The sequence below is a fragment of the Catharus ustulatus genome, chromosome 15 (assembly GCF_009819885.2).
Source record: "Catharus ustulatus isolate bCatUst1 chromosome 15, bCatUst1.pri.v2, whole genome shotgun sequence".
Lineage (NCBI taxonomy): Eukaryota > Metazoa > Chordata > Aves > Passeriformes > Turdidae > Catharus > Catharus ustulatus.
The window spans coordinates 10,447,928-10,464,180 of NC_046235.1; the positions used below are offsets into that span (position 1 = coordinate 10,447,928).

Sequence of the window (16,253 nt, forward strand, 5' to 3'; positions counted from 1 at the left end):
CAGAGAAGATTGTCAGTGCAGATGTAGGCAGTCATTAGAAAATCTCATTATATTCAGGAGTCTGTACAATGAATCACCTTTATTCTCCCAGAAAAGTGAAAACCTTCGCTTTAAATGAAATGTTTTCTTCTTCACTCAGGAACTCAACAAGCAGACAGATGCCTACTGCCTATAAGAAAAAAATACCTAGTTTAAAATCTAATCATCTTGTCCAACTGCTTTAATATAATTTTAAAAATATATCTTAGAGTCTTACTCTATCCAGTCTGGCATCTATTCAGTATTTTCTTCCCTAATATCCTGTATGGGATTCTGATTATCACAGGGACAGGGAACAAAGAAACATTGGCCAGGAAGTCATCAGATATATCAGCCATATCCTATTTTTCAGGGGAATTTAATGCCACCAGTACTTATAGAACAGTGGAATTTTTTGCTGCAAGAAAATAATCAAAATTATGGTGGTGAGCAAAAATAGATACAGAAGAGGCAGACAAAGATTCTACAGAGTTGATAAGCTCAATTTCCCGATAAATTCTCCTGAGCTTGTTTAGATTAGTGGTTCAAACTAAGTGACCTGCCAGGAGTAAATGATGCCTGTCAGAAAAATGAGACATCTGAATTTATCTGAAACTCCTTTGAAATTTAACTTACATATGTGGCACGCTTTTACACTCAATGGGTTCACCCACATGAATCCTTATTTTGTAATTGTTTAATAACTAAATTTCTTTTATAAGATTTGAGCACTGCACTGTCCTCTCACCAGTAAACATTTCATACTATGAATTTCATAAAATACAGCCCTTACTTGCCTAGCAGGTTTCATCACTAGATCTTGGAGTGCATTACAAAAAAAGCAAATGACATTATACTTGTTTTGCAGACAAAGACACTGAGGTTCAGTGAATTACAGTAGGATCCCATGGCAGGTTAATAAATCAGACATATACACCACACTTCTTTCTGCTCACTTTGTCCCAGAGTGAAGCCATAAGCCATAATATTTCTATTGTAATATTACTTTCTTTAAGATGCAATGCTCAGACCAACAGAGGTAAATATGCAAAATCTATAGCATTTAAAATGGAAAGTGGAAAAATCAGGTAAATGAGAATTTGCTAAGCATCATTCAATGTTTTCAAAAGTGGTGACCAAGATCAAACTCCTCTTTGCTCCTCTTTTAATCAAAACTCTTGACATCAGCCTCTAGAGTGGGCTGCTTCAGTTTTGGGGAGTTTTCTTGGTTTGGGTTGTTTTGGTTGTGGGTTTGGGTTTTTTTGTTTTGTTTTGCTTTGTTTTTGTTTTTGTTTTTGTTTTTTTGTTGTTTGGTTGGATTATTTGTTTTGGTTTTGTTTGTTGGTTTTTGTTTTGTTTGGTTTTATTTTTTTCCTTTGTCTATTATGCTATTCCTAATGTGGTTGAATTTCCAGGGAGGACTTGTAGACATTTTGCTTTTACTTACCCAATACCCACTTCATGATCAGCAATTCTGTCCATGAGAACTGGGTTGTTTTGACTCTGAATATTTGTTTTGGATGATCCGTGATGGTCTCGTTGGGGAGATTTTTGACTCCTTCAAACCGATCTGAAGCATTCACTACTAACAGTCCAAGGAAGATTGTGAAAGAAACTGCATGAGCCACAAACTTCATGAAAGGACTTCGAAGGGTACGTCCCAGCTGCAATAGAACATATACAGTCACAAGGTTTTTATTCACCCACCTCCTAGAAGTTTTTTTGCTATAAAAATTTGAAACCTTTTGCCCACGGTGAAAAGGATTCAGTAATTAATTCTGGATCATTGGCTAAATAGGGTTTAGATTTGTTCAAGTTGTTACTTGCCACTACTAGACATTATGCATTGGGTAATTTTCTATGCATGGTAATATCTTACAATGCCCCTTTAAACCTACACATAATATCTAATTGTCCTGGCTATATGGTAAGTGGAAAATGAAGAAGCAGGGTATTTGTATGAGACACATGTTTGTATGTGTATGTGTTATATGAATGCACTCATGTGTCAATACATGTCCTAATGATGGACACAATTCTCATCCCTAAATCATGGTTTTATGATAGAATCTTTTATTAATGGTGAATTCTTGGTTCATTATCAATGTGTAAGAAATAGCCTTCTGCTTAAATATTCTTTAGTAATGCCTTCCATATGCTTTGCTATGATAGTCTTCTTTCATAATTAGTACAAAAGCTGGAGAATTACTCCCAGAACACAAGGATTTATTTCAAGACACTAAGCCAAGAAAAAGAGCAGCAGGTCTCTTCACTACAGATAATTGTACCGCTCTTCTTGAAAAGCTTTCTTCGTTAATAAATTTCAATATCAGTATCGATTTTACATTTTCTATGAACTGAGAAAACTACTCCAAAAGATAGAAAGAGCAGAAGCATTTTCAGGAGCACCAGGGCAAAAGCCTGTAGTGTTGGACACAACAGGGAACAATGGAAGAGCTGGCCCGGATGGGGCCTTCCCAAACTCTCCTCAAAGCCAATTGGATTTTTTTTTCAGTAAATTACTCATTGAATCATTCCCCTTGATGCCAAGGTATCATCTATTTTTTTCTTAATATACACTGATTTGATAATAAAACTTCATAGGAAAAAAGGCATAAAAAGGATATTACTTGTTTTCATATTTAACTCCAATAGCAGATTAATTCCAAGGAGCCTTGGTCTCTGCTTATGGTGTGGAGAGGGCTTACAGCTGGTCTGTGGGACAGAGAGGGTAAATGAATAAGGGTTATTTCTGAAAGGAACCTTATCAAGGCCATTGGCCTGGAGACCAAGAAGAGAAGAAGGAGAAGGAGACAAGCAGGAAGGAAAACCTACAGCTGGGAAAAGTATTTTTAGAAAAGTCTTGGGAAAAACAGAGTTGATGATGGTTTTCACACCAATGAACATTATGTTGATCTATTGTAACCAATGAATAAAGTGTGAACTTTATGTGTGTAGAAGACAGCTAGTTGTTGTAATAAAAGGAATATTAGCCTTCTGAAATGTAATGTGTCTATTTGTATGTCGCACCTCAACAGCAACATTATGGCAGAACAGGAAATATTTCAAAAGCAGAGGTCTCTAGGTCTAGCAGAAATTCAAAGGAAGTCCTAGGATTCTGGGGTTTATTTCTTTTTCTTATCAGAGTTTTTAAAATTTCAATTAAATATTTTATAAAGTTGACAAAATAGGAAATCCTATTGAAAAATGTGCATGTTTCTAAATACCAAAGAGACTTTCCATTAAAGAAAATGAAAATATCTGTTCTTTCCCAAGGTCCTTATTAACATTCTCAGTCAGTAAGGACATGTTTAATTGGGTAGATTTTGCACTGACTTGAAACCCAAGTTTATTTAATATTGTCTAGGAATAATATGGCAGACATAGGAGTGGATGAAATGTGTTAAAACCAGTCTCAACACTTGCAGTTCTGGTTCTCCTCCAGTGCTGTCACCATTGGTGTGGTTCTCAAAGTTTTTTATGGTTGATGTTGTGTAGATAGATTTATGCCTTGTAGTAGAATTTATAATTTCATTACTGAGCTGATGGGGTGATGGGATAGGTCTGAAAAATGTCCCATGCAGTAATAATCTCACATGTTTTCCTCCTATGACCTGAGAGAGTTCAGATTGCAAGTGTGAAGTGGAACAACAGCCTTGGATCCTTAGCAAGAAGTTTTTAAGAAACTGCATTTGCAATCAGTTGGAGGATCATTTCTACCCTGAATTCACTAAAAGAGAAAAAGCACTACCTATTGTATCATGACTTCTCTCCACATAATTAGACTTTTTCTGCTCTCTATAGAAATGTAAAAATAAAAATAAAAAAGCCTTATATTAAAGTAGCATGGTCTCAGTTATCAGAGAAATAATCCCATGTATTACAGAACCAAATGAATTAGATGGGTAATTTCCCTTACTTCTCTTAGGATTTAACAGAAATCTGCATTTAGTTAGCATTACATCAGCCATTTGTCCCATTTATTACTGCAGAAAGCTTACCAATATTTTCTTGAGCTGATGTTTTTTATATCTTCTCAGAAATCTGATGCTTAGCTAAGAGCTACAGGTGTTGACTAAAATATTCTGTAGAAAATTAAAGAAGTGTCGATTCCTCCAGCCAGTCTAACACTTTGTGACAATAAGATTTTCCAAACAACATGATACATAAGGTGTGTAACTGCATGAGTGTATCAATATCTTGATTTTTTAGAAAATCAGAATACCACCTTTCATCAAACCAAGATTGCAGGATAGTGTCTGGCTGTTATTGCTAAGATAGAAACACTGACTGTGAATACAAAGGTTCATTCTTTAGAGAGTAGATAATTTCATGACTTAGTATCCTATCTCTATGATAGGAAAATAATGGAGCATATATTCATGTCAAAACAGAAATATATAGTGTACCATCATTACAAAATTATTTTCCAAATGCTTGAAGAGATGGGAAAAAAAAAAAAAGATAGAAACATCGTAAAGAAAAAATCCATTACTATGCTCAGTACTATGCCCATAGCAGAAGCATGAGGGATACTATTGTAGGGATCTCATGTATTTTTAGGGGTAAAAAGGTACAGATATGGCATAGGCAGAAACAACCATTAAAGTTGCAGTGCTTAAACAGTGCAGAGTCTGTTGCAGTGGGAGCTGCAGGCCACAAATCCCCAGAGTGGCTTCAGGAAAAGGGGAGAACAGCCCAGACAATGAGGGCTGTGTATGAGTGACCTCTCAGTGCTGCAGTGTTTGAGCATGCACTCCAACCAACCCTAAAGAAAGAAAGCACATCTTGAAGCTCTGCAGACAATCCAAACAGCCCATCTTGCTCTTGTCATTACATTTTTGATCAATAGACTGTGCAATTTTTCTTGTCATTACATTTTTGATCAATAGACTGTGCAATTTTTCTATCCAATCTCTTTTCTCTTTTGATCACCAATGAAAAAAAAAATTTGGAGAGCAACACAAAAAGCAACGGTTTATTTCAGAGTCATTGCCTCCAGGACACGGATGAGTCAGCAAGGATATTTCAGGTTAGGATAGGCTTAAACTTCATGGATAGGCTTTCAAGTATGCTCCTTTCTAAGATACATCAGTGATGGAATTTTGAATACAAATTCCTCTGTTACCCTATGTGAATCTGCAGAATTCGATCATCATAAAAATGTGATATGGAGTAGTGTTGGTCAAGACAGCTCCTATTGCAGTATTCCACCTTAGGGATTCCTCCATTTTTCTCACTGCCTTGGTCAGGAAATGAGCCCCTCACTCACGCCTGGGCACCTGTGTGTCTCTGAAGACAGATCTGATTTAAGTTAAATATCTTAACTGATAATTACTATGGAAAAATGATTTCTTTTTCCATACGTGTAACATAAAACTTGCTTGCATCAGTGAAAACCCAATAAAACATTTTTAAAGTTGATCAGGACAAAACTGGGCTTTTCAGAGTGAAGACACTGCCTGTGTAGAATTTTTCTGCAATTTTGGCAAGAAGATACCAGGCTCTTAGATCAACCTGCAGCCCTTGAAATTAACAGTGATGATTTTGGGTGAGGCACCAATTCTTAGGGGAAAAATTGTGTTTGTTATTCAGTTATTACTATCACAGGTCCCAATCAAAAATCAAGACGACATTGTTCTGATCAAGGCAAATCCATGCATTAAAAGACAATACCTGCCTGAAAGAAAGAAATTTCAATTGGACTTTGTGCTAGAAGGTTACGTGTGTGTTTTCACAATCTAGTGGGGTGAAAAGGAAGGAACATTGAAGAATAAGAATGCATGAAAGATTTAGGATAATGAAATCTAAGCTGATGAAAAGTCAAATGTATCCCCCCCTCCACCATTTAAAAATTTTAATACACCTACCTCAAAAATTAAAACCAAGTAACTTTCACAATAATTTCTTACTTCTGCTGTAATACTATTTTATTTTTAGGGGGGGTTTGCCTCAGTTTCTTTCCCCTTAGTTTTTATTTTTTCTTTTAAATTCTCCACTTATTTCTTCTTCCCACGTATTGCTATATTCAAATCTGGCCTCTGTAATTCTGAGACTGCATCACAAATGTTGCTGCTGGCTGGTGTGCCAACTCCCAACACATTCAACAGAGGTGAAGGAAATTAAAGAGTTTCATAAATGCCTGTTAGCCTAGGGTCTGACATGAGGGAAACAAGGTGGTAATTCCACACAATAATTCCCTCTACGACCCAACCAAAACCATCCACAACACAGCCTGGCTTTCACATGCACTTCTCTGTGAGCACTTCTGGAGTCCTGTCTGGTACCCATGAAAAATGAGGGACGTTGTGTTGATACAGAACTCAAGGAGATGAAGTTACATCCTCATATACTCTAACACAAAGAACTTGTCTTGGAGCTATTTTGGAGGAGACTAAGGCTTAAATGTATTTTATTATCTCAGATATACTGAAGGACTCTTTTTCTGATTGTATTATTATGTGTTTCAAATTATGGTCTTTCCTCAATTCAATACTAATTGATGTATCTATAGTTATTTGAGTTTGATAAATTTAGGAAGAATTCCTCACTGGTTTTTAGAGGAAATGGGAGAAAATACTTTCAAGACTGAATACAATACCAGCACCAAGGGTCATTTTGATCAAATTTAAGTACCAGTGACAAGCCTCCTGCAAAAGACATCTACCTTGTAAGGGATGATGTTGCTGGCTGTTGCTGAATGTGAAATGATCTTCTCCCCTGCCTCTCCTTTTTCTGTGGCAACAGCAGTAACAAAGCTATTTATCACTCAGCCACACACCTATTTATCTCCACTTGTTTGAGCAGACTCTTTCAGGATGAAACCTCTACAGATGTCATACCACAAACAACTTGAAATTTCACCTGAGCTAATGATTGGCTCTAGTCCTTCGACCTCTAGGTCTCAACAAACTCTCCTCCTCCATCTGATCTATATTTAGGTATACAGCAGTACTCCAAGTTTCATCATCTTTTCCCTCAAAATCATAAAGATTTTATGATTAAGTCTAGTCTTTGCTGAAACATTAAGAAGTTTCCGGGGGCTTGCCAGAGTTTCAGGTCCTTGTGTCATAATAATGCTCCTCTAATTACAACCACAATTATGCTCTATTAACTAAACCCACAATAATGCTCCACTAATTAAAATCATGAGCTCAGAAGAAGGAGGAAAGGTAACAAAGGAGCCCTGAAGAAGGGAGGAACCCACAACAAAAAGAGCATAAAAGAACAAGAATTTAAACATCAGAGTTAACAGAAACAAGAATCTTCTCCTTTAGTTATTTCCAGTTTTTGGTGGCTCTTCCATTTTTTCTTTGTTCCACTCCTATGTTGTTATCTTCTATACATTTATTTTTCCTTTTGTTTTCTTGTCATCCACACCCTCTCCCTCTTTGCCCACCACCCTGCTTTTTTCCCTGTAAAGATGAATCTCAAACCATGACAGTTCCATTTGTGTCTGCTTGCTCTCCCCTGGGGCAATCTTGGGGGATACCATGAATCACTTCTCAACAGCCTTATGGAAAAATCTGGGATTTCATTCCAGGCCCTGGGTAAAAATGCCTGTAAAGCCCTACACACCACCAGGAGTTTGTACCTTGCTGCAGGGAGCGATCCAGTAGGCTATGGCAAGGAAGGGCAGCCCGATGGAGACCCCAAAGACAGCCAAGAACTTCACAGCTATGGATTGCTGCCGTAAGCCTGAGAGGTTTTCATACCACATGGTGAGCAATTGCTGCTGGCAGTTGGGGTGAGCAACAAACTGTAAGAAAACCAGAAACAGAGACATCAGTAGCATTGCCTGAAGAGGATGAGATTTCAGGGAATAACCTTCTGAACCTGCCCATGGAACATGACAAGTCACATCTTTGTTGTCCAACAAACAAACAGAAAACTGCAAACCAGTCCAAGCACACTGGACCCCCAGGTACTGGCAGAATATGCATTGCTTCTGCTCATTGTCTTCTCTAGAGAAAAGCTATTTTTAGACAATTAAAAAGCAGAATCTGAGCCAAACCCCAAAATCCATCAGTGGTCAGGACTGACAAAATGCCTCTGAGAAAGTTGCCTCTTGGGATAAGACAGAGTACCCTGAGATTCAGAAAAGACACAGAAGTGCTTGGAAGTCGAGCTGGAAAACATTGTGATGACTTTGCTAAGGACAGAGACCATTGACACAGCAGCTTAACACAGCACTAATGTTATATTGTTCTATTCACTTTGTAAAGACCAAAAGGGAGCCATTCTGCAGGGCTCTCCTACAAATTATGAAGCCTGGTTGGTATTTTGCTACTTTTAATGCTTTATCTCAGCACCTTTCAAAATATGACAGCTCATTCTTCACTGATAGGACAAAAAGACAAATTCAAAAGCAGAAGGAAAAGCTGTGGTGCTCTGGTACAGAAAGTACCTATTTTATACCCTGTAACTGAGAGAGAGGTAAAAGAAAAGGTGAGCTGCAGAGAAGTGAGAAGGGCAATTTCTTAATGGCAAAATTACAGCACCACCAGATCCTACCTGACAGTTTTATAAAAAAGATTAAACTTCTTTACTTTATATTGTACTTTGAGGTGATTGAATTTAGAACGTGGCTATCTTTAATCACAAAGAAGGATAATTAAAATGCAAAATAGCAAAAATAAAAAATAAATATGTTGCTGATGCAGCTAATTGCATTAGTAGAACTGAGGCTTTCATTTATAAGTTCAGTGGCTGAATAAATATTTCTAGGAGGGAAATGTAAAATGTTCTACTCTTTCAAAGGGCAGAACTTTCTGGAGGTGAAGGGGAGGATGAAGGGGGTCAAGAAAAAAAAGCAAGGAGAAAAGCAGAAACTGCTGAGGGTTTGGTGGCCCACAAGGATAGGGACAGGACCACGCCTGGCAACAGCCCCTTGCCCTGGATCAGCCCTTTAGGTGTCACCCAGCTGGAGGATTTCAGCTGTCATCTGTAGTTTTCTTGGGACTGAAAAGCAAAGAAAAATCTAGCTGTGCTTTCATCTTCACTATCTGTGAATGATGATCAATCTGGGAACTTAATGGACACTTTGAGATGTTTGCATAACAAAACTGTTACTGTTCAGGAGGAAATACAGTTGCATAATAATTAAGATTGCTCTGGAGTAACACTTTTTCTTCATTAATGGCACATTAGCAACTGTTTAAAATATGCTTTTGAGATAAATTAGGCTTTGGGGTCTACATTTCTCAAGAACAAAAAAAAAACAAGAAATGAGACTCTACTCCTTGTACTGAATAAATCAATCAGAGCAAAGAAAATTGTACTTTTAACCTCTCTTGTCTTTAGAATTTTTTCCTGGAAATATTAATATTTTAATATTCTTTCTTTTAAGTTGCTTTCACAAAAAAGAAAGCTTTCAGAAAAAGATAATTATAAAGCATGAGTCCTAGTCCTTCTGAGCATTTAAAGTTTAAGGTTGAGGTGATAGCAGTATTACAAGAAGGCATTTCCTAATGCTGGTGTTTATGCTTGTCCTAATGCAGCTTGGGCTTGTTATCTTGCTGGCAAATGGACTGAAAAATCAGGTGGAAGGAAGCTCAGTAGAGAATTGATCCCTTTTGCAAATTTTATTTTCAGATATCATGAATTCAACAACACTTGTAGTGACTCATGGAAAGGGAAATGACACGTGAATGAGCGGACTTCTGGGATGAAAGGCCCAAGCAATATTCAGACTTCCTCATCCTCTTAAAAATGTTCACTGCATTATGAGAATTGATTCAAACAATGAAATTTAGTTGTCCTTGGCAATGAGACAGTCAAAGACTTCTGGTTGGCATTTCAGAGGCTTCATCAGACATTTTAATCTGTCCATTTTTTCACTTTGTCTGGAAACAGCTACAATGAAAATACAAATATGGGAAAATAGAGAAGGAATTGCCATAAAACCCAGTTCAGTGGAACAATTTATTTTGTATCAGGCAATAAAGACAGGCAGAGTGCCATAGAGTCTAAATGGTGTTCATCTCTTTGGCCCATGTCCTCCCATTCCCCACAGCACTCAGGATTTTACTTGACTGGGTCCACTCCTAGGTCAGGGGTCTCATCAGCTCCTCTGGGCATAACAGCCCTCACTCTAAAAATACTGCAGACCATACAGAGGAAGCTTACCTGATAAAAGACCAGGAGAGTGGTATCTTTAACATTCAGGGAAAACTGAACATTCTCAAAAAGTGATGTAACAGATTCTAAGGAGAAGGAAAAGAAAGTCTCATCCCCTGCTCCTCCTCTAACAAACTGAGTGCAATTACAAATAAACTCCCAAACTTGCTACCAGAACTGAGATGCAGGGTAGGATAAAGGAACCATAAACCATACATATCTTGAACAAACTCCAGTGCCTTTGTAAACTCCCTATAAATCATTATCCCTGAGCCCAGTACAATAGCAGCCCAAATCCATGCCTCTCTAGTGTAAAAGCTACTGGAGCTATCTCCAGACAAGAAAATAAGCCTAGGGACCAGAAAAGTATTAAAACCTTAAAAAAGCTAGGGACCAGGGATGCATGAAGGCCTCCACCCACAGAGGCATTATGAATTCAAGCAACTTGGCTACTGACTTCTTTATCCCAATACAAAGTGAGTGAAACCAAATACAGTGGGTACAGGTTTTCTCCACTTTCTCAAGCCCCGTTGGGTGCCAAAAGAGTATTTGTCCTGGTTTAGAGCAGATTTCAGAGGAAACCTCCAAACGGGTTCCCTCTAGACAGCAAATTCAAGTGGCCCCTCCCCCCCAACTCCCCCCAGTTTGGGAAGATTTTCTTTGGAGAAAAGAAAAAAACATTTATTTAACAAGGAAAGTACTCACAAACATGAAAAAATTAATAATATTAAACAATGGAACCTCTTGCTCTGAAGAGATGGCAAATTCAGAAAGTCCTTCTGTGCTTGAAGAGAGAAGAGTCCTTCTCAGGGGTGTGTCCTTGGTTTTTCCTCAGTCTCTCTGGGGCTCAGGTCTGGTGTCTGGCTGCAGTGCAGCTTGGGGGGCCCCCAGATGATAGTCCTGGTGTTCCCAGATCAAACAATAGCTGAACAGCTCCAAAAAAACTTCTGTACTCAGCTAACTAAAAAAAAAAACCTAACTAAATTCAAAGGGAAGCTCTCTCCTGGTCCCTGTCGCTGCTGCAGACAACACTGTCCATCAGAGAGAGCTGAAGCTCTTATCTCTCTGTTTTTGAATAGAGCCGCAAAAAAAATTCCAGGGCTTTTCCTTCTCCCCTACTTCGCTCTTGGATCCAGTTTTAAAGGCACAAAACTTATTTCTGGACTAAACTGACAAGTAGGCATACAATTCAGCATCATAAAGTCACCCCAGGACATCATCTTACTCTGATTATTGTAAAAATGAGACAAAAATGAGTTATGGATCAGGAAGATCAGACATGAATGAGTTTTGATCTGTTATTTGCTTACAGCAAGTGGAACAGTTTTTACTGTTTTTTCTATCAGACATTAATGAAACACACAGTGACCCTTGGGCACTGCCAGCCCTCTATCAGCATTTCAGAGACTGATCTTAGATCTCCTCAGAGATGTTACAGAGCCATTTAACTTTCTCTCTTCCCTGGGAATGAGCACTGACACCAAGTTAAAGATCACATTAATGTTTTGGTTAGTGACTTAGGCATGGAGAAGAGCAGAATTTGAGACAAAAACTCCAAGGCAGAATGCTTCAAAGCATAATGACAAATGGTGATGTGTGATATTGAATTTCAGAAGACTGAATGCTGCAGTGCTTTTTCAATGTTCCCATTAAACACTATTTTCCTTTCTTCTATGCTGGAAAATGAGGCAAGGAGGCTTTTAGGGACAAACCATGGATGCTCCTGTGCTGCAGACAAGAAAAAGCAGTGTGACCAGGGCTGTGCAGAAGGACAGGGTATCTCTGATTGAAATGGAAGCACTGGCAGTGGAGGGGGTTGCCTGGCTCCAAAACCAGCCACTTAAAAGCATTGAGTGCTTTATCTCCTGGGCAGAGTCAGTAAGGTAATGCATCAGGATCTGCAAGCCCAAGCAAAAAGTTTTCCAGTGCTCCTGCATTCAGAAACCACGGTGGGAGCTTTGCTGGTCCCATGGCCCTGGGATGCCAGTAGATGGCAGTGGTTTTTCCTGGTGCCATGCATTCCTCTTGATATAGGAAGGAAATTGTTCTTCCCTCCAGCCTCTCAGTCACACACCTTTTTAAGTTAAAAAAGGCTAAAAACCCCATAGTAATCACACAACACATAATAATAACCCATAAAATCACACATCAATCAGCTCAAACAATGAAGCCACCAAAGCAGCATTTTTAGACGCAAAAGACTCAGGAAAGTATTGACACCTCCAAAAGACCCTGTCCTGTGATACAAAGGATTAAATGAGAGACATGAATATTTATCTGGGATATGGAAAAAAGTTTCTCAAAGACTTCTGTGGATTTGAAAGTACCCAAAGGAAGAGTTTTACATACAGGAATAAAGAGAGTGTTTCAGAGACTACTGTAGATAGCACATTGAGTGATCACTTTCCCACATTTCTATCTAATTTGATGTGTGACAGCTCTTTCTGGTTATATACATTGTGGGGAAACACTTCTGAGCTCTTACGACAGAATGGGTGTTTTTTCCTTAGCATAGTTAGTCACAAAAGCAGGAGTTTCACTCCACAGATGATAAGACCTTTATATTTTATAAACATACAGAAAGTTACTTCTGATAGAAAACACTGTAATAGACAGACTTTTATTTTTTATTTTCTATTGTATTGAATAGAGAAAGAGCCTGTAATGGGGGAGGAGAGGAGAGGAGAGGAGAGGAGAGGAGAGGAGAGGAGAGGAGAGGAGAGGAGAGGAGAGGAGAGGAGAGGAGAGGAGAGGAGAGGAGAGGAGAGGAGAGGAGAGGAGAGGAGAGGAGAGGAGAGGAGAGGAGAGGAGAGGAGAGGAGAGGAGAGGAGAGGAGAGGAGAGGAGAGGAGAGGAGAGGAGAGGAGAGGAGAGGAGAGAAAAATGGTGTCAGCAGAAATAAGGAAACACATCAAGACAGCTCAGAGACAGAGGTCAGCCTCCAATGATTGGAATTAATTGCACAGAAAGAAACCAGTATCTCTTTTATTACTGAAATAATTCTATTTCCCTTAAAAGTACAGAAATCTACCACTGAGGCAAAAGAATTAACGACTCAGACAGGATCATCTCACTTTGCTAATGTACCCTACACTGAATAGCCAGGGGCTAGGTAGGAAGGTAAAACTCATCAGTGAAGCAGTGAGAGCAGATAAAACCCTGCATATCAGAACTAACTATATGAACCTGTGACTATGAAGTCCTGAGATGCTCCTGTCATGTTGTCTCAGCTTGTGCCTTCCCTTTCAGCCTTATGGCAAACTTCAGTGTGTTTAATCACTGTGTGAGCTAAAAAGGAGCTGCATAAATAGACTTTCAGGAGAGCATTGAGGATGTCAAGAGACACTGGCAGGGGCAGGGATGAACAATTTCTCTTTCCATCATGTAGCTGCATTCACGTCCTTGGAATAACCTTTCTGGGTTCATTATTAAGCATTTATCTTTTGATGTAGCTCTTTGCTTCTGCGAACCTGCATTTATTAACACATTTTAGGCTGCAGCACCTCATCACAAGAACCCTGGGCTGGGTGTGTAATGCTTCAAATATCAGAAATCCAAGGGAAAATGCTGACTCAAATGAGTCATCCAAAGGATTTCAATAGTCACCTTGTGCTTCTGAATTACAAGTGAAAAAGAAGGGGGCAGCAAATGGGTTGCCTACATGGTTTTTCCTATTTTGCCAGCCCTGCCCATGGCAGGAGGGCTGGACCTGGGGGATCTTTAAAGTCCCTTTCCAACCCAATCCATTCCACGATTCTGTGTTATCAGGAACAGAGGAGCAGTCCTCCTGCAGGGATCTACACATTGGAAAAACCAGGTGGAATCTGAACCACGCACATTGTATGCTCTGGAAAGTTAAATCAGAATTATCATGAAGATTTCCTGACACCTCACAGACAAACACAGCCTGAGCCCAGCTTGCCATGCTCATGTTCCCAGCAGGACTGAAGCCAGGGCTGGTCTGGAAAAGGGATTGAAGTTTCCTTGGCAGCTTTGCTGTGCTTGAGCAAAACCGTAGGGAGGAGGGAGGGAGGGAAAGCTGGGCTTGCTGCATAGGCAGTGCCATGTTTCTCCCAACAAAGCTTTCACCAAAGGAGAAATGAAATCATCCTTTTTCAGCAGGTCGTTGATGACTGTGGGAGTATCAGCAAACACTGGCAGGGGTAGAAAAAACTCAGGGACAGGTCAAAGCAGGATATTGCTGGTCTTCCCCTGAAGGGTGACAAATACACTGTCATTTCACCAAAGAGGATCAGATGAATTAAGAGGTAAACATATACCCACATGCAAACGACAGGGAAAAAAAACAATGAATGTATTAAAACAAAAAGTTTCTCTGCTTTTATGACACTTCTCCCTTTTGAAGATTCCTTTGATATTTTAGGTTTATTAAAGACTTGAAGCCTAAATAAAGGGTCTGCATTTACACTGAATAAAATACTTTTCTTGAACTGGAACATACTTTTTTGGGGGTGGGAAAAAAGGTGGAAAATGTGTCAAAACATTTTTTTTTTTATCCAGTAAAAGACTCATTACAGAGTTGTTTCATTTGATGCACAGCAGAAAATGACAGAGCTCAGTGGGAATTGCTGAAGTTTGCTGGAAAACACACAGTGCAGGGAAAGACCAGCACAGGCAGAAGCTTTTCCTTACCTCCAATTTGTACTCTGTTCTGGGAGCCTACAAGTGAACAAAGAGCCCTTTGTTTTGTAGAAACTATTCTGATACCTTAGCAGAAGCAGGTGGAATATTCTATATGATATAACATATTTATTTCATGCTCTGAAGTGCAAAAAAAATTGTCTTTTGCAAATGCATGTGCTATTAAATTCTGACAGCTGAAATATGGCTGGAACTTGGTTCACTCTTTGCTGTTGTGGCTACAAGAGAGGCAAATAGAACTTCAGAAAGTTTAAGAAAGAAATAAAAAAGTACATGCCCTATGACTAATGAATTAAAAATAACAAGTAAAGTTCCATTCCAGACCCATTCTGTGACACTGGGGACCTTTTCACAAAAAAACCCTACTCTAATTATAGTTAAATTCTATCCATGGCCACAGGTCCTGTTTTAAAAACAGTTTGCACCAGACTAATCTTACAAGAGAGAGTAAAAACAGGTCCAAATTCCTTTGTCCAGATGCAGAAGAAAGATTTTCATGGATGAAAGGAAATTCAATTGATCAAGTTGTGTTTCAATGGGATCTAACCACGACATGAAAGGAAAATCTACGTGACAAAAGATCCTCTGAGATGTTGCTGCAGACACTCAGAGAACAAGGAAATGTCCCTGCCCTGAGGATTGCTGCAGCTTTCCCTCTGTCCCTGGGGTTCATTTGACTGTCTAATGGCATCACACAAATATTCATGAGGTTCTTGCTCATCCTCCAGATGAGCTTTGTGACAGGCCTGGTGAATATTCAGACTTGCTATCTGGAGTCTAACTTCAGCCTTTTTAAACCTGTAGGAAAGGGAAAAGGTTTGTATTTGTAATCAAGGCCCAGATGAGCCAGGATTATCAAGAAAAAAAACCAACTAATTGTGCAACTTCATTTTCTGAGTTACTTTTAGGGCATAAACCCACAAGTATTCAGTACAGTTGCAGTAATAAATTGCACCTTTCACAAAACCTTTTACATTGTTTCCTTCTGAACCAAAATATCTTTCTTATTAGAGCCATTTGGCAGAGGGCAAATACTCACATCAAAACCCAGGATACTCACATATTCCCCAGCTTTATTGAAATCCAATATCTGGGTCCACTTGCTGGTTGACCTGAGTTATCCAGTACAAAATTATAATTTTGAACACTTAAAGCCTTCACATAGCTCCAGTTTACAGCCCCATCTCCTTCCTGTGACTCATTCTGCTCTATAAAAACGAGAGTGTTTGGGGCAGAGCTGCTCCCTGCTGAATTGTGAGTGCATTACCAGGACTGGGATCTCACCATGCAAAGATGACACGGGACAGAACCAGGGCAGGGCAGGACATCCCAGTGCTGATCTGATTGCCCCAAAGCCCTTGTGTGGCTCAGCTCTGTGAAGGGCAGGATCCTGTTAGGATGAGTGACGTGGGTGGAAACTCAAAACCCACTTAAAACCCAGGCACAACTTAAAAC

The 16,253-nt window shown here is 39.2% G+C and overlaps 1 protein-coding gene across 1 annotated transcript in view; it reads right to left on the minus strand.

Moving 5' to 3' along the window:
* The window catches only part of TRPC7 (transient receptor potential cation channel subfamily C member 7), a 75,777-nt gene that overhangs the window by 23,713 nt on the left and 35,811 nt on the right, over positions 1 to 16,253 (minus strand). Inside the window, 2 exon segments of the mRNA XM_042779750.1 lie at positions 1,466 to 1,682; positions 7,613 to 7,777. Coding sequence (XP_042635684.1) covers positions 1,466 to 1,682; positions 7,613 to 7,777 — 382 coding nt within the window.